This window comes from Nerophis ophidion, linkage group LG09, assembly GCF_033978795.1.
Source record: "Nerophis ophidion isolate RoL-2023_Sa linkage group LG09, RoL_Noph_v1.0, whole genome shotgun sequence".
Lineage (NCBI taxonomy): Eukaryota > Metazoa > Chordata > Actinopteri > Syngnathiformes > Syngnathidae > Nerophis > Nerophis ophidion.
The window spans coordinates 51,634,374-51,660,997 of NC_084619.1; the positions used below are offsets into that span (position 1 = coordinate 51,634,374).

Sequence of the window (26,624 nt, forward strand, 5' to 3'; positions counted from 1 at the left end):
TACCCAGCAGATTTGGTCACATTTTCAGTAGACCCATACTAAATTTATAAAACAACCCAATTTCATGAATGTTTTTTGTGACAAAAAGGTATGTGCTCCAATTATAATATCACAAAAAAAGGGTTGTAGAAATGATTGGAAACTCAAGTCAGCCATGACATTATGTTCTTTACAAGATTTTGTAAACTTTTGACCACGACTGTATTTATATATGAAGATGAGGTAGATCACCTTAACTTGGTCATTTGAAAAGTAGCTCCCCCGCTCAAAAAGTGTGGGCGCTGCTAATGTAGACAAAAGTCAATTATTTGAAGTTGTTCTAATATGAGTCATCCTTCGCTCGTTGTTTTTGCAATTCAATGCATTGCATGTCTAAAATATAACGATCACAAATCAAATTGCAATTTTGCAAAAGAAAAATCGCAATTTGTTTTTTTCTCAAAATCATGCAGCCCTACACTGTACTGTAATACAGATAAGAAATAAATAATGCTGTACATTAATATAGACACACAAAAACATCGTTTTTAAACACATCCACCAACCTGTGAAAATATTGCAACTCGTTACTACCTGAAACTTGTTGGTTTAGGCATTTTTATGCTTGAAAATGCTTAATTCAGCCCAAAAATATGTAACATTTGCTTATATATGCATCATTTTGTCCGATATTAGGCTGTATTCCAGTGGGGTCCAACTCGTTTTTTTAGAGGGCCACATTGCAATTATGGCCGCCTTTAACAGTCAATTATATATAAACATATAGTAGCTTTGTTACACAATTTGCAAAGGAAACTGTTTTTGATTACTATATGTTTTTATTACAGATTAATGGATAACTTGCTTTAAAATCATAAGTCAAGTTTTTGATAATCCCAAAATCTTGTTGCATGGTCAGCTATTATTAAAGTATGCAACCTGCAGATGCATGCAGTCCATTTGCATGTCAAAATTGAAAGGACAAATACATTTAGCCAGAATTTACTTTTTTTTCAGCCTTTTACTGGCCTCAAAATGTTATAGCGGGCCAAAATAAAAAATTGTTTATAATGTGTTTATGAGCAAAAGGCAAAAGGTAGCGTGAAATCTATTTGTGGCGGTCCAAATTTACCACAATTACGAATGGTAGGTTTAACAGTATGAATAAGGACAAATGATTAATTGTAATTATTTGTGTCTTTCAGGGACAACATGGGCCCTCTACGAGTTAATGAAGTGCTCACCAGCTTTGACAACACCGGGAACGTCTGTAAGTCCACTTTGACTCTGCACACACACACACACACACACACACACACACACACTAGCACACACACACAAACATACTGACAAGTTGGAGGGAGCCTCACGCTGCGTGCTGTTAGCGAATGATTGACGCTTTGATGGCGCATGCATTGATTCCCTCTGGCTCAATGGGTTTTGTTGCGTGGTGTATCATAGTTCTACCTTCAAACGTCCTCCAGAGGGAAGTGGACTACATGGTCTTCTTATTGCTCCGGTGTGCAGCCATGTGTGCTATTGGGGACAAAGCGGGTTGAATGATGCAGCGTCTCTTGAACGACAAAAGCTTAGATTTTCACCTCAATTTTATGCCTTAAGAATATGTATAAGACATATATTTGTATTGTTAAAATTATGTCCCCTAACAATATCTCTGGATAACAACATACATACGTAGATACATACATACATACATACATACATACATACATACATACATAGATAGATAGATAATTGTATTGATCCACAGGGGGAAATTCAGGTTCAAGATTAGACAAACAATGAACAGGGAGACAGAGCTAGAAAGCTGACAGTGCAGCCAATTACGGCGCTCCTTAAAAGGTAGGAAAAAGGTGAACACTGGGATAGGGGTTAAGTTTTAGCGTGGGCTCTTGGGGATGGGGTCCAGATTGAGGCCAAACAAGCCTTGATAGCCATAAGCACACAAACATGTTACACAGAATCCACAAAACTTGCAACAGAGGGGAGAGGATGCGGGGTGCTGCAGCCCTCCATCTCCCCTCAGGTGTTCAATTGGTGGCAAAGGTGTGGTTTGACAATGCTTTGATATTAAGAATGTGTCTTTTGAAAGTAACGGTATAATGGTTAAGACTCTGTTGAACTATACGGCGACATATTGTCCTTTATCGCTCTCTCTATTCCCCGTTTTTGAACAAGAATATAAAAAGAACTACTTGTGAATATTCATGTAGCTTTTGTAAATGCTCTCGTTATAGTCCTGGTGTTTGTTTACTTAAAACGCAATAAGGACCGTGCATTAACTAATAAGTTAATTTTTAAACCTAATGATTTGGAGTATGCGAGAATGTGCATAGGAAAAATCACCTTTCATCAATCACATGCTCATTTGTGAAAACACAGCAGCAACATCACCAATGTTGTAATTAATTAAGAGAAAACTGTTTTGTCAGCGTTAATAGCGCTGATTAAGTGCAACACACATGAGTTTCAGACATTTTAAAGTGCTTGCAGAAGTAAAGCTACTGGCTACTGACCACTAATGCAGCTATCTTGTAAAGTAAAAAAAAAAAAGCACACTACATCATATGGATGTGTAGATTCACAATATAATGATAACGTGGTAAAACTCACAGTTATTATTACCGCTTTCAATTAAAATTGTCATAAAACTGATAACTCTTTGATGAATTCACGGATCAGTGACACGGCTCACTGGAGAAGCAAGCCAGCACTAGCTGGCTTGAATACTAACTTGAAAACAAGAGACAATAAACGTCTTTCTCCATTAAAAAAAATGACATACCTTTTTGTATAGACTTATACCAACACGTTACTGTCTGGATGTTCAGTTGTGCAAATTAAACATCCAAGCTGTGCTCTCTAAGACAGAGAGATCGGTTGATACGCGAAGGATTATGACAAGAGGAAGAGACTTCATGTGACATCACATAAACCGGACATGCCGCCCAACACTTGTTCTTTTTCTTTATCATTAAAATAAACACAGCAATTGCTACAAATTTAAACGGAAGAAGATAAAAAAAATGTAAAAACTCAAATTAAAATAATATGGCTCATAAGTAGCCAGAACAATGTTATTACCATATTTTTCGGAGTATAAGTTGCTCCGGAGTATAAGTCGCACCTGCCGAAAGTGCATAATAAAGAAGGAAAAAAACATATACTGTATAAGTCGCACTGGAGTATAAGTCGCATTTTTTGGGGAAATTTATTTGATAAAACCCAACACCAAGAATAGACATTTGAAAGGCAATTTAAAATAAATAAAGAATAGTGAATTTATGGTAAGAGTCATTCAAATAACTATAACATATAGAACATGCTATACGTTTACCAAACAATCTGTCACTCCTAATTGCTAAATCCGATGAAATCTTATACGTTTAGTCTCTTATGTGAATGAGCTAAATAATATTATTTTATATTTTACGGTAAAGTGTTAATAATTTCACACATAAGTCGCTCCTGAGTATAAGTCGTACCCCCGGCCAAACCATGAAAAAAACTGCCACCTACAGTCCGAAAAATACGGTGTATAACATATTTCTTCTGCCAAAAATGTATGTTGTGTGGCTATTTATTTATTGTATTTTTTATTTTTATTAAAACTCAGCTGTGTGTTTCAGTACTCTTAAGCACATTCAACACAATTGGATAATAGTCTTAATTTTGGTGAAAATAATTGTGATGTGACATTTTCATATCGTTACATCGCTACTACATCAGGAGGTTGCCTACAGCCAGTACCGTTTGTGCCAATGTTTTCTGACTTGTCTTTAACTGGAGTCTTAGTATTTGTTAGCTTTTGTAGACCACACAGAAATGAGTGTCTTACTAAAAAAAAAAACCCACCTTTCTGTTACCTACCTTACAGCGCATGACTGTCAGGTTGAGGAGCTTATTTATTTATCTATTTTGAGTTTCACATGACCACATTCCTTTATCCTAGGTAGATGGTTGTATATGGTGAGCTTTCAGCGACAAAAAGTTTTTGGGAGAATCTCACTATCACCATTTGTTTGATTTGTTAGTAAGAAAACACTTTTAAGGCTTTTGCAGTATTGACCCACACATTAGACGGCCGCAAATATCAGATCGGTTTAAACAAAAAAAAAATGTTTTCAGACAAGATCTATTTAAAACATGTAAATAAGGTTTTCAGTTGGGAACAAAATCCAAAGGGATATCATCTTTGTAGGTGACTGGTGTGTGTGACTGGAAGAAAAGCTTTGAGTCGCTTGGGGATAAGCCATGTAGTGTCATCTGAATACATCTCTATACCCTGTGTATAGGACGACCCTCTATCAAAAAAGTATTTTCTTAAGGCCAGAGTTGAATATTTATTTAATTTTTTCTGTTTATAATATGGCAAACCTATATATGTATGTATATTTTTTAAGGGTGTGGGAAAAAATCGATTCGAATTTGAATCGCGATTTTCACGTTGTGCGATTCAGAATAGATTCCCTTTTTTTTTTTTTTTAAATCTCTTTTTTTATTATTATTTAATTTGAATATATATATTTTTTTATCAATCCAACAAAACAATACACAGCAATACCATAACAATGCAATCCAATTCCAAAACCAAACTTGACCCAGCAAAACTCAGAACTGCAATAAACAGAGCACTTGAGAGGAGACACAAACACGACACGGAACAAACAAAAAGTAGTGAAACAAAATTGAATATTATCAAAAACAGTATCATTAGTTATAATTTCAGCATAGCAGTGATTAAAAATCCGTCATTGACATTATCATTAGACATTTATAAAAAAAAAAAAAAAAGAACAATAGTGTCACAGTGGCTTACACTTGCATCGCATCTCATAAGCTTGACAACACAGTGTCCAATGTTTTCACAAAGACAAAATAAGTCATATTTTTGGTTTGTTTAATAGTTACAACAAATGTATATTATTGCAATCAGTTGATAAAACATTGTCATTTACAATTATAAAAGCTTTTTACAAAAATCTACTACTCCGCTTGCATGTCAGCACACTGGAGTAGATCCTGCTGAAATCCTATGAATGGAATGAATAGAGAATCCTTTTGAATCGGGAAAAAATCATTTTTGAATCGAGAATCGTGTTGAATTGGAAAGAAACATCGATTTTGAATCGCATCGTGACCCCAGGAATCGATATTGAATCAAATCTTGGGACACACAAAGATTTGCAGCCCTAATATATATACGAACATAGTAGGAATTACGGATTATACATGCAATATTTTATGTTTTTTAACATTGTGAACACCCTTTCTGCATGAAATAACACCCAAATAGTCCCCTTTAAACTGGTTTAATCAAATATAAACATGCGTGACTGAATGCTGTCAGAGGCTGAACCAATCAGTGGCCACGATACTAAACACCGCTTTTTGATTGTGTTGCTCCCAGCCAGTGGCTAGTAATACTGTAGCATTGCGATTAACACTCTAGTTGTCAGCAGGCGATTAGAGGGCGAGTTGTCAGTTGGCGATTAGAGCGCTAGTTGCCAGCTGTCTATCAGCGACACAATACTGTTATTATATGAATATCTTTAGTATAGCACACGGGTCGGGAACCTTTTTGGCTGAGAGAGCCATGAAAAGCCAAATATTTTAATATATATATCCGTGAGAGCCATGTAATATTTTTTTAACACTGAATACACCTAAATGCCTGCATTTTTAAGTAAGACCAACATTTTTAGAGTATATTAAGTATCTTATTCGTTTTAATAGCATTGTAATTCTGAAGCTAACCACTAATAAATAAAATACTTTTTACCAATAATGCGACTTCTTGGATTAGATTGCATGAGAATGTTTTATATTTTGAAGGTTATTTTTAACACTGATTACCAGCGGAAATATTCATTACTTATCGTGTTAAGCAATGTCAGCTAAGATTTATCTGAGAGCCAGATGTAGTCTTCAAAAGAGCCACATCTGTCTCGAGAGCTATCGGTTTCCTACCCCTGGTACAGCACAATAACCAGGCACTTTTAGGACAAGTAAAATAAAATAAAATCATGATTGAATTCTAATATGTAAGTTTTGCTTCTTGCTGTTTCTCTCCTTCAATTTGGGGGTCTTTTGCCTGGAAATTATTGAAGACCCCTGGATTAGATATTACAATAGTTTACTTTGAATCCTATAACACAAAGATATGAATAGATGTCTATGTTGTTGTTGATCGTACCATATTTTTCGGACTATCAAGCGCTCCGGTATTTTAGCCGCGCCCGCCAAATTTTAGGAGAAATACATATTTTTACATTAAACAAAATAGAAGTCATCCTCATAGACCCACTAGCTGCGGAAGCAAGCTCTCCAATCAGTTAAACAGACTCAATAACTCCACGGTTACGTTTTGGTGAATTTCCGAAACTGAAAATATACAAAAATAATGAGGTTTAGGTTGAAGGGAGTGGGGGGTGAATATTATAGAGTCCCGGAATAGTAAGTGCTGCAAGGGATTCTGGGTATTTGTTCTGTTGTGTTACAGTGCGGATGTTCTTGTTTGGTGTGGGTTCACAGTGTAGCGCATATTTGTAACAGGGTTAAAGTTGTTTTTATTGATTGATTGATGGATCGTTTATACGGCCACCGTCAATGTAACAAGTATGGCTGTTGACCAAGTATGCTGCATTCACTCGTGTGTGTGTGTGTGTGTGTGTGTGTGTGTGTGTGTGTGTGTGTGTGTGTGTGTGTGTGTGTGTGTGTGTGTGTGTGTGTGTGTGTGTGTGTGTGTGTGTGTGTGTGTGTGTGTGTGTGTGAAAAGCCGTAGATGTTATGTGACTGCGCCGGCATGCTGTTTGTATAAACGAAAAGCGGACGTGAGGACAGGCTGTCCTCACTCAGGTCCGCATGTTAAGGGATGAAGGTTTCAGGTGAGAAAGGACGCTAAAGGCAGTGCCTTTAATGCACACCCCCAATATTGTTGTCTGGGTGGAAATCGGGAGAAATTAGGGAGAATGGTTGCCCAGGGAGATTTTCGGAAGGGGCACTGAAATTCGTGAATCTCCCGAATTCACACATGGGATGGTTTGGTAAGTATGAATTGTTAGGGTTATATTGTAAAACTGATAAACATTGCTTGGCAGAATGAATTAAGAATCTTCTGTGCAGAAATGATATTGACGGTTTTACTTCCGGTTTAAAGCATGGAACAGGAAGCACATTTTCAACCAGCAGCAACTGCAGTGAGCAAATTTGTCCTAAAGAAGGCGCCAAAGCACAAACAACACACATTTCCAGTGTTTCTGCTGGTGTTCATCAATACTATTTGTTGAATACAAAACATGGCCGTTAACAACCGCACTGTTATAAGTTCAAAACTTGGGGAAAAAAGTAGCTGCATGTGTCCGGAGAATACGGTATTGGATTTAGTATCTTTAATATACAAAATGTATCTAAGTGGCGCCCGCATCCTTCAATTTTTCTGCATTTGGCCCTTGTTAGAAAAAGTTTTGACACCCCTGATCAAGAACCTCCTTCTGTGCCCACCCATGCTTGAAATCCTTGCGATGGGTCATGTCAAAGATTATAGGTTGGCGTTAACCAGCCAGATGGCACCGCAGGAGTCGGGGTCAAAGGTGAAGGCCATGATCTGAAGCGACTCCACTGCACAACACCACCAACTTTAGACTGTAATGATAAACTCCACTTCCAGACAGTTACATCAAAGACAGACAAGCGCCATGACTCTTCTGTCTCACTTCCAGTCTTACTGTAACATCCCCCTTTTTTTTTTAACTCTTCCCCCTCTCCATGTTTTCCCTCAATTTTCTATCCTCTCAGCTGGAAGTCATACTTGGCCAGATGGGTAAGTGAGTTCCTGACTCGGTCGGTGGATTAGCACAGCCGGAGATGAGAGCATCTATTGAGCAGGGGAGGGATAGAGGGATGGAGGAGGGGGTAACGGTGGGTGGGCATGCCAGAGGTGATCTGTCGGTCTTTCTACGGTTGCAAAGACATTGTTATAGCGAGGACATATCCAGCCTGTCCTCAGGTGCCAAGGTGTAAAATCTGTGTGTAGACCAGGCAACACTTACTAGTTGATGATTTTTTGAGCTACGTGACCAACATGTCTTAACAGCCTGCTTAAAGCCTTCTGCTTTTTAAAAAAATAGTTTTGATTCGCAAAATCCCCAGGTTTTAAGGCCAATTGTACTAAACATGGGCACGATTAGGTTTTTAAAAAATACTATTATACAAAACCCAAAACCAGTGAAGTTGGCACGCTGTGTACATCGTAAATAAAAACAGAATACAATGATTTGCAAATCCTTTTCAACTTATATTCAATTGTATGGACTGCAAAGACAAGATACTTAACGTTCAAACTGGAAAACTTTGTTATTTTTCGCAAAAATAAGAGCTCATTTGGAATTTGATGCCTGCAACATGTTTCAAAAAAGCTGGCACAATTGGCAAAAAAGACTGAGAAAGTTGAGGAATGCTCATCAAACACTAATTTGGAACAACCGACAGGTGAACAGGCTAATTGGGAACAGGTGGGTGCCATGATTGGGTATAAAAGCAGCTTTCATGATGATGTCATTCACAAACAAGGATGGGGCGAGGGTCACCACTTGGTGAACAAATGTGTGAGCAAATTGTCAAACAGTTTAAGAACAACATTTCTCAACGAATTTAGAGATTTCACATCTACGGTCCGTAATATCAGCAAAAGGTTCAGAGAATCAGGAGAAATTCCTCCACGTAAGCGATGATATTATGGACCTTGGATCCCTCAGGTGGATACTGTATCAAAAAGCGACATCAGTGTGTAAAGGATATCACCACGTGGGCTCAGGAACACTTCAGAAAACCACTCACAGTAACTACAGTTCGACGCTACATCTGTAAGTGCAAGTTAAAACTCTACTATGCAAAGCCAAAGCCATTTATCAACAGCACCCAGAAACGCCGCTGGCTTCGCTGGGCCGAGCTCAACTAAGATGGACTGATGCAAAGTGGAAAAGTGTTCTGTGGTCTGACGAGTCCACATTTCAAATAGTTTTTGGAAACTGTGGACATTGTGTCCTCTGGAACAAAGAGGAAAAGAACCATCCAGATTGTTATAGGCGCAAAGTTCAAAAGCCAGCCTCTGTGATGGTATGGGGGTGTATTAGTCCCCAATGCTGTGTTATGTCTTACCATGTGTGTTGACTTTCTGTGTTAGTTGCTTTTTTTTTTGCTCCACGACTAGGGAAGGTTGTTTAGATTTGGCCATATAAGTGAATGCGGTGCTGTATATTTTTAAAATCACTATTCATCGTCATTGATCTTTTTTACTCACGCTGACCACAAGTTGGCGGGAGATTTGCAGCAGTCACGTTTTGCGGGCCAAACTCACTTGGCCAGTAGGCATTAGTTTTGACACCCCTGGTCTACTGTTTCATGTGGACATCAGATTATATTGGCTTTCTTGTAAAATCTCCAAGCTGAGTGCTCCGATTCAAGCAGTCCTAATTGTGCAAAGCTGGACAGACATCTAACATCTACATCGTATAACATCTAAATTGTCCTCCAATAAGCACACAATGTTGGTCTTTTATTCTATTTTAGGCATTTACAAAAAGATAAACATGGTAGGCTATAGGATAATAGGAGCTAAAAGCTACACAACAGCTAAGCACACAAGCTAGACATACATATTAAGTGTTCTAATTGAACAATATTGCAGTCGGAAACACATTTGTCAATACAAACAAGCATCGAATGATAATAGTTGCATATTGCTTACGCATATGAAGTCTCAGAGCGTATGAGAAATTATCCAGTAACAAACCTGCATCATTCTTATTTTGATCTTAATTTGATGAATTATTGTGGCCACACGGTGATGCCAAAATCCCAAAGACTACTCTACTTCAACTTAAAGGCCTACTGAAATGAGATTTTCTTATTTAAACGGGGATAGCAGGTCCATTCTATGTGTCATACTTGATCATTTCGCGATACTGCCATATTTTTGCTGAAAGGATTTAGTATCAACGATAAAGTTCGCAACTTTTGGTCGCTAATAAAAAAGCCCTGCCTTTACCGGAAGTAGCAGACGATGACGTCACCCGTGTAAGGGCTCCTCACATCCTCACATTGTTTATAATGGGAGCCTCCAACAAAAAGAGCTATTCGGACCGAGAAAACGACAATTTCCCCATTAATTTGAGCGAAGATGAAAGATTCATGGCTGAGGATATTGATAGCGAAGGACTAGAAAAAAAACAAAAAACAATAAGGTTACAAAAAAAAAGGCGATTGCATTGTGAGCGATTCAGATGCTTTTAGACACATTTACTGGATAAATCTGGGAAATCACTTATCTTTCTATTGTGTTACTAGTGTTTTAGTGAGTTAAAAAGTACCTGATAGTCGGAGGCGTGTGTCCACGGGTGTCTTGACGCCAGTCTCTGAGAGAAGTCATGGCAGCTGCATGGACGGCGCAAGCTCCGCTGATCTCCGGTAAGAGGCGACTTTTTACCACAATTTCCTCACCGAAACCTGCCGGTTGACAAGTGGTCGGGATCCATGTTCGCTTGACCGCTCTGATCCATAGTAAAGCTTCACCTCCGGGAATTTTAAACAAGGAATCACCGTGTGTTTGTGTGGCTAAAGGCTAAAGCTTCCCACCTCCATCTTTCTACTTTGACTTCTCCATTATTAGTTGAACAAATTGCAAAAGATTCAGTAACACAGATGTCCAGAATACTGTGTAATGAAAAGAGACGACTTTTAGCTGCAAGTCATGCTGCGCTAATATGTCCCCTGCAACTCGAGACGTCATGCGCACGCGTCATCATACGTGTCATCGTTCCGCGACATTTTTAACAAGAAACTCTGCGGGAAATTTAAAATTGTAATTTAGTAAACTAAACCGGCCGTATTGGCATGTGTTGCAATGTTAATATTTCATCATTGATATACAAACTATCAGACTGTGTGGTCGGTAGTAGTGGGTTTCAGTAGGCCTTTAAAGACAGCATAAATTAATTCCAGACGGTTAGTAATAAATAGGTTACTGCTCTTCATTGTTTTTGTAACATGATTCCTGATTCCTGTTGATATCGTATCATATCAAATATTTAAGGCTCTATTATCAGTATCATATAAAACGTGAAAAAGGGACACCTCTTCTAATTACGTCACATTATGGACACGTTTATGTTTTTTTTTTTAGCTGGTCAAGTTGGATCAAACAGAAACAAGACCACCTCAGGCCGTTTGATCTTGGCCGCACCTGGGTTCGATTACTGACCAAACAGAGCGCATGTTCTAGAGTTTGATTGGCCAACAAACCAAAGAGCGCCAGCACCCTAAGATTAGGATAAAGGTAATGCACCATGTTAAGGAGGGTCCTCCATCTTGTTCCTCAGACAATGAGCCAACCATGCCCCCCCCTCTCCCTTGTTCTCCATCCCATGTTTGGGACTACTAATGCGTGAGATCAATTAGGACTGGTTGAGAGGAGGTTCTGAAAGGCCCAGAGGTGACCCTGTCAGAAACCCTGGGGTGTGTATGAGATGGAAATAGGAGAGAAACCCCTCTTAAATACACACAACTGATGTGCAACCCTTTTAAATAGAATGACATGCAACTGCACGGTTAAATAGCCAACCCCCCCTGTAGTTTCCACCCCGAAAAAAGTGTCACACATCCACTGATACATCTGCTCTACCTTCGCCAACTTCCCCGCTATCTTGCTAATCCCTCACCCCTGAGGTGTGGACAAGCCTCAATCCTTAGGGGTCCTTGTCCTGGTCAATAGCAGGCTAAAAAGCCTGGCAGGATTAGCCCGCAAACCCTAAAACGCAGACTCAGCTTTAAATTGCTACCCCCTGTCGACATGACCCCCCCGCCCCCCTCCTTCCCTTCTTGCTATTGTGCTTGTGGCACCGCTGAGCATGGATGCGAACAATATGTGATGTCTTAGGTGACAATAAGCTGGAGTCAATGGTTTCACTTCCATGCATGGAGAGAAGACAAGGAGTCGCAATCAAATGTAATGAAGAGGGTAATATATCCTGAAGGCTATGGGCCAGTAGTGATTTAAAGTAGTTCTTCTGCAGCCATGCACATTTAAGTCGGGCTATCAAAGTTATTCACCAATCCCCACTTTGGCTTGCTATATTTATATATTTTATATATATATATATATATATATATATATATATATATATATATATATATATATATATATATATATATATATATATATATAATGTCCGTCGCCGCAATGCTAGACGGTCACATACCTCCTTCTTGTGTCTTTTACCTGCCTGCAATATTTTTTTTATCATTTTCATCATCCCGGATGTTCCTGTAAACAACCCTTCTTCTTAACAAAGAGTTCCCCCAACTGGGCTAGAAAAAAGCATTAAACTTGTTTTGGTTTTCTGCCTTAAAGGGGAACATTATCACCAGACCTATGTAAGCGTCAATATATACCTTGATGTTGCAGAAACTCTAAAAGGGTGAATTTGGCGATTTAAACGCCTCTCAATTGTTCGCTGTCGGAGCGATGACCTTTCACCCGTGACGTTACAACGGGAAGCAATCCGCCATTTTCTCAAACACATTACACACCCTAAGTCAAATCAGCTCTGTAATTTTCCGTTTTTTCGACTGTTTTCCGTACCTTGAAGACATCATGCCTCGTCGGTGTGTTGTCGGAGGGTGTAACAACACGATCAGGGATGGATTCAAGTTGACTTACGTGGAGTGTGCATCGATTAGCACGGCATGCTAATCGATGCTAACATGCTATTTAGGCTAACTGTATGTACTTGTACATATTGCATCAATATGCCTCATTTGTATCTATAGTTGCATCCAGCCTTTCCCTCCACCCACATTTAATGCCAAACAAACACATACCAATCGACGGATTCAAGTTGCACCAGTGTCAAAAGATGCGAAAGTCCCTCGTTTGTTCTGCACATTTTACCGACGATAGCAATGCTACGACAGAGATGTGTGGATATCCTGCGACACTCAAAGCAGATCATTTCTAACGATAAAGTCAACGAAATCACAAAGGTGAGTTTTGTTGATGTTATTGACTTATGTGCTAATCAGACATATTTGGTCACAACATGACTGCCAGCTAATCGATGCTAACATGCTATTTGGGCTTGCTGTATGTACATTTGTAGCTATATTTGCATCCAGCCTTTCCCTCCACCCACATTTAATGCCAAACAAACATTTACCAATCGACAAATTTAAGTTGCTCCAGTGGTCTAAAGATGCAATCGTTGGTTAGAAGGCGATCGCCAAATTTTTCCGGTTTGGCTTTGTCCGTCGTGATATAACTCAATAGCTTCAGTTTCTTCTTCAATTTCGTTTTCGCTATCTGCCTCCACACTCCAACCATCTGTTTCAATACATGCGTAATCTGTTGAATCGCTTAAGCCGCTGAAATCCGAGTCTGAATCCGAGCTAATGTCGCTATATCTTTCAGTTCTATCTGCCATGTTTGTTTGTTTTGGCGTCACGCAGTGACGTCACAGGAAAATGGACGGCTGGATTTACAGATAGCGAAAATCAGGCACTTTAAAGCCTATTTTCGGGACATTCCATGATGGGTAAAAATTAGAAAAAAACTTCGAAAAATAAAATAAGCCACTGGGAACTGATTTTTATTGGTTTTAACCCTTCTGAAATTGTGATAATGTTCCCCTTTAATATTGCCTCAAAATACAAAAACAAGTAGACATTTCAAAACCTAAAAGATATTTAAATTTGGCTGTACTAATGTATGTTAGTGAGTTGTACTTTTGTAAGGTTTGCCAACACAAAAATGAGTTTTTTCCTCAGAATGACATTAATGGTCTTAGAATCCAGAGAAAAAGCGAATAAAGCAATAGAAAGTTTTATCAAGGACAACTCTGGAACCAAACATGTCGAATGTCTAAATTTAATTGTTAGAGAGTTAAAGAGTTAAATCAAATGTGTGGGATTTCCAGTTCATGATCAAATGAACTGGAAATCTCACATACAATTTATACAACACAAGTTGGCAATAATTGTATCTATAATGAATACATCTAAATATGTTTTAGACCAGGGCTGTCACAACTGCATATTAATGTATATAATTCATACTTGCCAACCCTCCTAAATTTTCCGAGAGACTCGCAAATTTCAGTGCCTCTCCCAAAAATCTCCCGATTTCCAGCCGGACCTGAGTGAGGACACCCTGTCTTCACGTCCACTTTTCCTCCTTATAAGCAGCGTGGCAGCCCAGTCACCTTATAACATCTACGACTTTTGGACAGTGCACAACTGCACAAACAGCAAGAAGGAGACTATTATATATGTCTCCGTTATCCAAAGGTTTATCTATAACCCATAATGTAGGCAGGCCAGGAGCTATTTCTCAGCGTGTGTATATTCCAGCACGTTAATACACTGACACACAACATCCGTAATCCCATCATGCATTGCTTCAAAACTACAGCAAGTAGTAATGTCCAAAATAAGATATTGACAGAGAATAGATTAAGGATGGACAATTCAACCCTAAACTCACTCCTTTCCCGCAAATTAAATGTCACAGATGCTGCCCATACCCATGCTCCTTCAAAGGCTTTGCTATTGGCTGCAAAGCATTGCACTTTCAATTACAACAATGAGTAGAGAGGAGTGTTATGTGTGTGTATATGTGTAAATAAATGAACACTGAAATTCAAGTATTTATTTTATATATATATTTACATATATAAAATACATATATGAATAAATCACTGAAATTTAAGTTTTATATGTATATATATATAAAAAAAAAAAATATATATATATATAAATAAAATAAATACTTACATTTCAGTGAATTCTAGCTATAAATATACTCCTCCACCTTCACCTTAACCCCGCACCCCCATTTTGAAACGTACACACGCTAGAGAAGTGAAATTTTCACTCTAAATGTCTCGATGGTTTAATTTGCCTATGAATGTGCATAATAAACAACTAATTTGGTAATTTATTTTAAGAAATCATGTGTTTAATTAATGATTAGCTGCTGATTAATCTCTGATTAATCTTGAAGCAATTAAAAGTTGTTTCTTAATTCGATTTGCTATTGGGGCGGTATAGCTCGGTTGGTAGAGTGGCCGTGCCAGCAACTTGAGGGTTCCAGGTTCGATCCCCCGCTTCCGCCATCCTAGTCACTCCTGTTGTGTCCTTGGGCAAGACACTTTACCCACCTGCTCCCAGTGCCACCCACACTGGTGTAAATGTAACTTAGTTATTGGGTTTCACTATGGAAAAGCGCTTTGAGTCACTGGAGAAAAGTGCTATATAAATACAATTCACTTTACTTTACTTCACTATTTGTAAATATTAATACAATTTTACAATTTCTGCATCTTGGGATGAAATTTGATCGGAACCAAACATATTTTCATTGATGTCCTTAAGACTCTCTATGCAGATTTTGACCTCTTGTTCTGTTAAAAATGAGATTTTCCATTCTTTACTTTCCTTGGGCATATAGTTGTGTGGTCTGCCATTGTTCTTAGCTGAATTAACTGCCATGATAAAGCTATGTTATGTTGTGTACATTGCTAATGCAGCTATTGCATACACGCCATACCATGAAAACCCCAAAGTAAGTCATGGTTGACTCTTCTAAACCCTATCGTGAGGACACAAATAGATCTGGACCGCTTTCGTGAGAGAGAAAAATGGGCCGTCTTTGTTGGTTGCTGGCACTAAAAAAAAAAAAGACCCGTGCTAGCTTGGCAACTAGCATGGTCCCCAGATACTGATGAGTCACGGAGAAGTCAGAGAAGTGCAGTTACTTTTGTAGCTCATTACGTGTGAGCAGCTGGACATTTTTTTAATGTGTTTTTCACCACATTGAACTTTCTGAACTCTGAACTTTTGACCTCCCCCTCCTCTACTTCTCTGCCTATCAGCGGGAGCTTGTAATTGTGAAGCGGGCTTTGTCCCGAGTGTTGTTTGGGGCTTTTTAGGTGCGCTTGTTTCCTGCAAGGGATCAGGATTTGCAGTCATTGGAGCCCTCGGGGTGAGGCCACTAAGAATGCATCAGCGGTGTGTTCACTAGTTTTTTTTTTTTTTAGGTAAAGAGTCTTGTTGACATTGCAGGGCTTTGGCTAAGAGGGCTATAGCCAGGCTTTGGGGTGACTTGTCAGGGGTCGCGTCGCAGTCAAAGATCACATGCATGAACGTTACTTCACTTGGCGGCCATTGATGCCATTAAGCTCATTTTGTGTTTTCTGTGTGAAATCATCCTAATGAAGCCCTAATGTTGGGTCTTCTAGCCCCACCTTTGTCTACGTTGTCTCTCACAGACTGCAACTATTGAATACTTCAAGTAACCGACTGATATCTTTCCCTGGTGCTTCGATAATGTATCGTATTACAATATAAAGGTTTTAACTTCAGTAGGGTTGCCTACTGTTTTATACATATGAACGACTGTAGAGCTTTTAAAAGTATTGTTATATTGTGACAATGCATGGTTGATGAAACATTCTAGCTCTGTCCCGCAAAGTGTCTGTGTCCACTTCTAAGTCAGTAAACTTTGCTTCCGTGGCGGAAAATAAACTACCGGTATGTTTCTTACAAGTATCGTCCCTGTAGGGCGAGGATTAGCTGAACATGCTACACTACACACTGGGGGTGTAACGGTACACAAACATTTCGGTTCGGTACGTACCTCGGTTCAGAAGTCACGGTTCGGTTCATTTTCGGTACTGTAAGAAAACAACAAAATATAAATGTTTTGATTATTTATTTAACACATTTGCTAAATCTTCCACCAAAAATATTTTTCTTAGTGGAATATTTAATGTGAAGTAATCGGAAACTTGGACAGGTCAATAATTCATAATAATATTGATTTTGTTTTGAGCGATGACAGTTTGAAAGAAAAAAAAAATTATTAGTCAACATTGCAACTTTTTCTAAATTATATTTAGCCTTTAAGCTTTTTTATTTCACTTTTGTTTATGTTTTTATTTCAATAGTATTTTTAGAATGTGCCGTGGGCCTTTAAAACATTAGCTGTGGGCCGCAAATGGCCTCCGGGGCACACTTTTGACACCCCTGCTATAGATGATGAAAAATAAAATCTGATAAATCTATGGGTAAAAAGCAGAGCCTGGCGACGCATGCGCATTTATCATAACTTTTTCGCTCTCTCTGTCTCTGCCCCTCCCTCACGAATGCTGCTGCGTGCACCACTTTTTTTTGTTTGTTTTCAACCCCTTTTTAGCGTTGAACGTACATTGAAAATACACGTAACCCTAACTCATTATGCCGGACATTTGAGGCATTTAAGAAACTCCACCTGGACAGCTCTGCAAAGAGGACATAACCCGTGAAAAGAGGAGGTGTGGTCAGTCTATCATAGCCCAGTCTTTGCTAGCATGCCGTGTGTTGTTGTTTTTTAGATTGATTGAAACTTTTATGAGTAGATTGCACAGTACAGTACATATTCTGTACAATTGACCACTAAATGGTAACACCCGAATAAAACTAAACTGCACACCATCCGGCAGGGCACCTGCACCGTGGCTGCCTAAACGCTGGATTTCAGTGCACACTGGCAGCAGACAGCGAATGGTGAGACAAGGTGCCACAGAGGCGGTATAGCTTGGTTAGTGGAGCGGCCGTGCCAGCGACTTGAGGGTTGCAGGTTAGATTCCCGCTTCCGCCATCCTAGTCACTGCCGTTGTGTCCTTGGGCAAGACACTTTACCCACCTGCTCCCAGTACCACCCACACTGGTTCAAATGTAAAAATGATATATTGGGTTTCACTATGTAAAGCGCTTTGAGTCTCTAGAGAAAAAGCGCTATATAAATATAATTCACTTCACTACAGGAGAGGCTTGAGTGAGGCCATTAAGGACAGCTTGCTTCAGGACCGACCTTCTTCTTGCTGCGCGCTCATCAAACTAGCCCTTCTATTTGATCAGAGACTTTCGGAACGTGCGGCAGAGAGGGCTCTTTTTTCCGCCAGCTTAGCGTCGACAAACCAGCCCCGACCTACCATCAGACGCCCCACAGGACAGACATTTCCCCCTCTAATGCCTACTGCTACTTTCTTGGAGCTGATGCAGTTGGGCAGGTCCTGACTGGTGACCGAAGAACGGGACAGGAGGTTCAGGCAACGCCTGTGCCTCTACTGCGGCCTTGCGGACCACATCATCCGCACCTGCCCGTCAAGGCCTAAAGGATACAACTCAGCAGCAAAGGGGATCCTGGTGAGCCAGACCGCTGTCCCCGCATACTTTTGCCCGCGACCTTCGCCTGGAACTCTAGGACATGGTCAGTAGGGGCCTACTTGGACTTCGGGGCCGAGAAAGCTTCATCGACCAGGAGTTCGCTCAACGAGCCGTGATTACCATATTTCCCCTCGACACTTTCATCTCTGCTCAATCCCTGGACGGACATTTTGGGCCCCATCGCTGACCCTCTCGGGGAACCATACGGAGACCATCAGTCTCTGGGTACTGGATGCGCCAGTGGCCCCCCCCCCCTGTCTTTGGCTGCTCATAGCTCTGTCAATGATCCCCACATTTCCTGGTCCTCTGGCAAAGTACTGGCATGGAGCATTCCCTGCTACGCGCACTGCCTCAGGTCGCCGGTCCCTCCACCCAGCAGACCCAAAACCACAGCACCTCCTTCGGATCTCTCCCAAGTCCCTATGGCTTATCATGACCTTGCGGCTGTCTTCAGTAAGGAACATGCTCTCTCTCCCTTACACCTAGCAGACCCTATGACTGTGCGATCGACCTGCTCCCCAACGCGGTCCTTCCCTCCAGCCGCCTGTATAATCTGTCCCTCCCGGAGAAGCAAGCCATGAGGGACTACATCTCCGAATCACTCGCTTTTGGGATCATCACCCCTTCTAAATCCCCGGTTGCACCAGGAGGTTTTTTTTGTGGGCAAGAAGGACGGATCTTTGAGACCCTGTATCGACTACCGTCAACTTAACTGCATCACCATTAAAAACAAATATTCACTACCCCTTCTGAGCTCCTCCTTTGAGCCCCCCGCCCCTGCCACCATTTTTAAGAAGTTGGACCTACGTAATGCCTACCACCTAGTATACATCAAGGACGGTGATGAGTGAAAGACTTTGTTCAATATCCATCTTGGACACTTTGAATATAGGGTCATGCCATTCTGACTCACTAACACCCCAGCTGTCTTCCAGGCCCTTGTCAATGACGTCCTGCGGGACATGATCGACCACTTTGTTGTTGTATACTTGGATGACATTCAAATTTTTTCCAAAATATGCAGGAGCACCAACGACATGTCCGCCTCATCCTTCAGCGACTCCTGGAGAACCGCCTCTTTGTAAAAGCAGAGAAATGTGAGTTTCACGCACCATCTGTTCACGGACTTCCTGGACTTTGTCATTGAGAAGGGTCACATAAAGGTTGACACCAAGAAGGTGTAGGCGGTGGTTGAGTGGCCCCAGCCCTCTACCCGGACTGAACTAAGATGCTTCCTTGGATTCGCGGGCTTGCACCGATGCTTCATCGAAGACTATAGTAAGTGGGCCGCACCACTCCATCCTCTCACGTCTACCAACATTCCCTTTCAGTGGACCCGAGAGGCCGGGATGGCCTTCTGGAACCTTAAGAGAAGTTTTGTTTCCGCCCCCGTCCTCGTTCACCCCAAACCGGACTGTGCTTTTATCGTTGAAGTGGACGCTTCTGATTCGGAGATTGGTGGTATTGTCCCAATGCTCAAAGTTGGACAAGAGCATCCACCAGTGTGCTTATTTTTACAGACGCCCCTCCCCTGCAGAACAGAACTATGATGCTGGAAACAGGGAGCTTCTGGTGGTTCATATGCATTAGGAATGGAGACACTGGCTTGAGGGAGCCAAGCACGAATTTCAGGTCCTCTCTGATCACGGCAACCTCCTGCATATCTGTTCAGCTAGTAGGCTGAATGACCGGCAAGCTTGTTGGGCACAATTGTTTAGCCGTTTTGATTACACCCTCTCTTTCAGGCTGGGCTCCCGCAATTTTAGGGCTGATGTCCTGTCCCAACACTTCTTGGAGGAGCGCGCCTGCACCACCACAGAAGAACCTATCCTTCCTCCGGCAAGGATTATCGGTTTTGTCACCTGGGAAGTGGAGGACCAGGTTTGGGCCACCCTGTGCTCCAACCCTGGACCAGGGGGCTAACCCCCCCAACAAGCTTTCTTGTACCCCGAGAGCTATGACCAAGATTTTTGGACTGGGGCCACTCCAGCATTGTCTCCTGCCCATTCCAGCGCACACTCTCCTTCATCCGCCAGCGGTTCTGGTGACCATCTATGTTCTCGCAATAAACCTTCCCACAGACTGCCGGCGGGCCTGCTGTGCCCCCTACCTGTTCCTGGCCGACCCTGGTCACACATCACGTTAGATTTCATCACCGGATTTCCCCCATCCCGAGGTAACACTGCCATTCTCACCATCGTTGACCACTTCTCCAAGGCCGCAACCTTTGTTCCTCAGCCTAAACTTCCCTCTTCTTCCGAGACGGCCGAGCTTCTCATGGTTCACGTGGTCAAGCAGCATGGTATACCCATGGACATTGTTTCTGACCGTGGCTCCCAGTCTACTTCCCGGGTGTGGTAGACCTTCTGCAAGGGGATTGGGGCCACGGTCAGCCTTACGTCGGGATACCATCCGCAGAGTAACGGGCAAGCAGAGAGGGCAAACCAGTGTGTGGAAACGGCCAACCCGCCTCACGGAGCAAGTTTTTGCCGTGGGTCGAGTTCACCTACAACTCGATGAAGAGCTCTGCCACTGGTGTGTCCCCGTTCGAGTGCTCCCCTGGTTGTCAACCCCCCCACTTTTCCCCAACAGGAGGCCGAAGCAGCCGTTCCAGCTTCCCGCAGACACATTAAGAGATGCTGTCAAATTTGGAGGACCGCCCGTGCAGCCCTGTTAAGAGCTTCTGAAAGAATGTGCCGCAGTGACAATCGGCGGCGTATTCCGGCACCATCTTACACTCCTGGACAACAAGTCCTGTTACGGGCCCAGGACCTCCACCTACAGGTACCATCCCGTAAAGTAGCTCCCCGGTTTGTAGGAGCTTATACGGTGGAGGCCATCTTTAACCCAGAATCAGTTAGACTGTCTCTTCCCCCCTCCATGAAGCGACATCCGGTGGTGCATGTTTCCTATATTAAACCTGTTTCTGTCATCCCCCTTTCTTCCCCTGACCCTGCTCCCACAACAGAAAGTAACAATACATTAGTAGTAGATTAGCAAGTAGAATAATAATAATTTTGACAAAATAATACAACCGGAAATGACACAATATGTTACGTCATACGTCTGCAGCCAGACTCGAAGCTTTTGAAATTGTTATTACATGCAAAATATTCTATCGTTATTTTGTATTGTTATTGCAGGAGGCTGCAATATATATCAAAATGTAGATTTTAGGCCATATTGCCCATCCCTAATTTTACCCAGTAACCCCTTCTACTGCGTTATACTGAGAGTTGTTTTGGTTGTTTAAGGTGAATCATGGTCTGGACTGCATGAGAAAGTTCAAAGCAATATATTAATTGATTCCCTTGAATCAGGTGTGCCAAATGAAGTGTTGTCAGCTTGATGCACTGTTGGACAGGTGTGCGTTTAATTTGTGTTACCGGCCCTCCCCCAAAATACTCAACCCTCTGCAGAACCTTGTTTGAATAATCACGCCGACTCAGGGTGGCACAGCGTTAATTACACCTCGTTAGATAATAGCGCTAGACAGAAGCGCGCACACACACTCACACACACACTTACACGCACTCACACTCAGACTGTTGTGTCAATGACAAGGTTTTGTGGCTCCCCGTTGCGCTGTTTATAACGTGTTCTGTATAGAAGCTGCTTTTTGTGTCGGCGTCTACACACTGTCGCTTTGGAACACAGAAGACGTTCTGCGCATGCTCAGAAGATATTACAGTGGTTGTGTGTGTTGGTGGGATTGTGCAGAAAACGAGAAACCTTATGGATGCCCAAGTCCTAGAAGTAATTTATTTTTAAATGTTGGTGTAGTTCATCATAAGGCTGTCCAGCCACTCATTGCCACTTGTATAATGGTCAAACATCGGCTTGCATGCTTGTGTATGTGTGCGTGCGTGTGTGTGCGTGCGTGCGTGTGTGTGTGTGTGTGTGTGTGTGTGTGTGTGTGTGTGTGTGTGTGTGTGTGTGTGTGTGTGTGTGTGTTATTTCATCCTTCATGGTCAAACACAAAGGTCCATGGCCTGCTGTGTGCAGATGGAGACAGAAAGAAAAAGAGACAATGAACTGTAGTTTTACTATGTGCGTGTGTGCACAATGTAAAAGTAAAATGTCCTTAAGCATTGTTCATTACAAAGGTTATTCGATAATCATAACCGCCTTTGTATAGATCTCCTCTACATTACCAGAGCCGTATGGCATTTGGCATCGCCGCCATCCAAAATGACTCTCAGCGGTCCCAAGTTCAAACGCGCTAAAGAGCTAGTTAACGATTAGCACGCACTGACTCTGGGGGCCACTTGAAAATCAGTTAACTTTCCTTTCGCGGCCATTAGCATCAACATCTACCGTAGTACTTGAAGAGCTGTCGAGTAAGGGCTCTTGGGAGTGTTTTTTTTTAAACCAGCGGAGGCGCTGTTGATTATTTTTCAACTGCCATACCATAAAGAGTGCCCACGTGTATAAATTGCACCCACAAAATTTTTGCGAAAACATACTATTTTCCCAAATATTAACCGCCCCGGACCATAAACCGCAGACATATGTTGCAAAAGGAGTTATTTACACAATTATTGTGTAAATGTTTATTTACATACCCTATCCCCTACATCCATAATTGTTTCCGAATGGTGTCAGTAAATAATATACATATGAACGATGATAGTACTTTTAATAGTGATGTTGTATAAAAAAGTCTGCGGGCTATATAGCGTTTTTCTATTCAGGCTACAGTACTATGGAATGCCCTCCCGGTAACAGTTAGAGATGCTACCTCAGTAGAAGCATTTAAGTCCCATCTTAAAACTCATTTGTATACTCTAGCCCAGGGGTCGGAAATCTTTTTGGCTGATAGAGCCATGAAAGCCAAATATTTAAAAATGTATTTCCGTGAGAACCATATACTATTTTTTTTTAACACTGAATAGATAGATAGATAGTACCGTATTTTTCGGATTATAAATCGCAGTTTTTTTCATAGTTTGGTGGGACTTATACTCAGGAGCGACTTATGTGTGAAATTAATAACACATTACCGTAAAATATCAAATAATATTATTTAGCTCAGTCACGTAAGAGACTAGACGTATAAGATTTTATCAGATTTACCGATTAGGAGTGACAGATTGTTTGGTAAACTTATAGCATTTTCTATATGTTATAGTTATCTGAATGACTCTTACCACAATATGTTACGTCATCATACCAGGCACGTTCTCAGTTGGTTATTTATGCGTCATATAACGAAAACTTATTCAGCCTGTTGTTCACTATTCTTTAGTTATTTTAAATTGCCTTTCAAATGACTATTCTTGGTGTTGGATTTTATCAAATAAATTTCCCCCAAAAATGCGACTTATACTCCAGTGCGACTTATCTGTTTTTTTCCTTCTTTATTATGCCTTTTCGGCAGGTGCGACTTATACTCCGGAGCGACTCATACTCCGAAAAATACGGTACTTCTTTGATTCCTTCAGGAGAGTTCCTTCAGGAAAATTAAAACACAACCAAATCCGTGCATTTTTAAGTAAGACCAACATTTTTAGAGTATAATAAGTCTCTCATTCTTTTTAATAACATTGTTATTTTGAAGCATCCATCCATCCATCCATTTTCTACCGCTTATTCCCTTTGGGGTCGCTGGTGCCTATCTCAGCTACATTGGGCGGAAGGCGGGGTACACCCTGAACAAGTCGTCACCTCGTCGCAGTATTTTGAAGCAGAACCAATAATAGATAAAATACTTCTTGAACAGGTGCGGTAAAAAACGGATGTATGGATTAAAAATGCATGAGAATGTTTTATATTTTGAACGTTATTTTTAACATTACGATTACCAGCGGAATTACCAGTGGTGCATATTTGTAACAGTGATAAAGTTGTTTATACGGCCACCCTCAGTGTGACTTGTATGGCTGTTGACCAAGTATGTCTTGCGGTCACTTATGTGGGTCTGCAGAAGCCTCATACAAAATGTGACTGGGCCGACACACTGTTTCTATGGTGGATAAGCGGAGGAGTCGGCAGGTTGTAGAGGACGCTGAAGGCAGTGCCATCACGGCACACCCTTAATATTGTTGTCCTGGTGGGGCACTGATATTCGGATGTTTCCCGGAAAGATCGCGAGAGTTGGCAAGTTTTTTGCTGGGGCGGGAACGCCATTCAAAAACGGTGAATTCATTAAATAGTGCGTGTTAGATTTTTTTAAGAAATCTTTTCTTGCGGCCCAGCCTCACCCAGTTTCTGCATACAGTGGTCCCCAGGCAAATTGAGTTTGGGACCCTGTTGTAGATGATGTGTTATGGTTAACTGAGGAAGGTGACGGCAACAGACACTAGAGGGTTTGGAACTCTATAGATTTATTATATATATTAACCATATATATAATATTAATACAATATAAATATAAACTAAGGAAATGGAGTGTGAACTAGATCCAAGAGTGTGTATGGTGTAAGACTATGTGTAGTATTTAACTGGAGGGTTTTACCGTAAATGTTGGTGAGAGTGAAAGAACACCGAAGTCCGTGGGGCAGGCAAATGATCCAAGGGGGAATCTGAGAAGCAAGGGAACGACCAATGAGGAATGACGACACACATAGCAACATCAAACACGGGAACGGAGGTCTGCGGTAGGATGACACGACAATGAAACACGGAAGGGAAAACAGACAGAGAGAGCAGGATTGCATAAGCAGGACGTGGCTTACTGTACGTAACAGAAGACTATAGTCCAGCGAGCGATGGCAGGTTGTCCAGGCTTAAGAAGGCAGCTCCTTCATTACATGCAGGTGTGCTGATTGCCGGTGAATGATTACAGCTGGTGGATGCTGCAGGGCGGAGACGCGCACGGCGTGTCCCTGGATGTGCGCGCCCGTGGGCGTGTCCTGAGGTGCGCTCACTGGAGCGCAGAGACGGATGAACGCCGTTGGCAGGGGTCTGAGCCGTAACATGATGCTACATATGTACAAAATAAATCAGTTGAAAGAAATGATAAAACTACATTGATAACATCCTTTGATTTAATTTTGATAGATTTTTTTTATCTTGATTAAAAATTAACACCAATGAGTTGACTGATGAACATTATCACATAATTTATTCAGAAAATATAAATAACGACAAATAAATTATTAAACGCAACATGTAAGTGTAAAAAAACCCCAACAACATTAGGATTTGTGCTTGTTCTATTTTTAAACAAAGAAAACAATCTGAAGTTGTCTTTATTTTTAAGTTATCGTGCTGTAGATTTACCAGCCCGGCCTACTTGAGAGTGGATTTTTCTCCATGTGGCCCGCGATACAAAATTAGTTTGACACCACTGCATTAAACGATTAACCGAAGCAACAAAATATTAATCCACATTTTTTTATAGTCAAACTAACCTATTAATAGTTACCGCCCTCCTTATTAGCATCGACGTCTATATATTACACTTTTTTTTTTTTTTTTTTTTTTACCCGGGTCAGGTTTTTTTTGTGTTTTTTTTACGTTTTCTTGTTGAATTGTGTTTTGACAATGTGTCGCGGGCCCCAAACGGATACTTTGGACAGCCCCATCCCAAGGGATCATTGACATGAACCTTTTATTCAAACATGTCATTAGAAAACCTCATGCATAAAAAGTATTTTCCATAATTAGAAGCTCGAACGCTAACAGGAAGGAGATTAAGAGGAGGGTCGGCTTGCTTTTAAATGGAGAAAAATCCAATAATTGTATCCGTCCAGAGGGAGGGCGAGCGAGCTTTTAGTGGGGTTGTGCAGGGTGGTGGTGGGGGGGGGACCTGTTATTACTCTTGCTTTTCTCCTTCTCCTGCTTTCATTCCCTGCTCTAATTCCACTGTGAGTGGAGTTGTAAAGAAAAGGAAGGAGAGACATGCTTGCTGTTAAAGTATGTCCTTGTAATTAGCTGAGTATTAGCGGCGCTCACAATGCTAAGGCGCTGGAAGGGAGCACCCCCACTCCCACCCCTTTAACGCTCTACTCATTTCCTGACCTTACTCCCTACTGCTTGCTGGTAATAGTGCAATGGTGCACACGCACACACAACCGTGCACCCTATCAACTGCTGACTTAAATGGGAACGGGATTGTTGGGCGGGGGTGGGTGGGTGTGGGAGGGGGGGTGGTCACCTTCATTCCTTATTGTGCTGAAGGCCGCACGGCGATTCACTGCAGGGACTTTCCCCCCGCTTGTGTGTCAAGTTGCATTCAGCGGCCAGTGTGGCTACTGGTAACCGTCTCGAGTGTGAGACCACGTCGGCCGAGTCCTTGTCTCCCGCTTTTTCGCCTCCAGTGAGGACACGCCGCGGAGGAGTCGAGGCCGCGCGGAGGCGAAAATCAATTACTTTCAATTAAGTCAACTGGCGACTCTTTCAAATGTGCCTGCGAGCCA

The 26,624-nt window shown here is 41.4% G+C and overlaps 1 protein-coding gene across 1 annotated transcript in view; it reads left to right on the top strand.

The window, feature by feature from the left end:
- The window catches only part of camkmt (calmodulin-lysine N-methyltransferase), a 369,036-nt gene that overhangs the window by 3,535 nt on the left and 338,877 nt on the right, over positions 1 to 26,624 (top strand). The window contains exon 3 of the mRNA XM_061911211.1: positions 1,185 to 1,249. Coding sequence (XP_061767195.1) covers positions 1,185 to 1,249 — 65 coding nt within the window. The remainder of the gene's footprint in view (positions 1 to 1,184; positions 1,250 to 26,624) is intronic.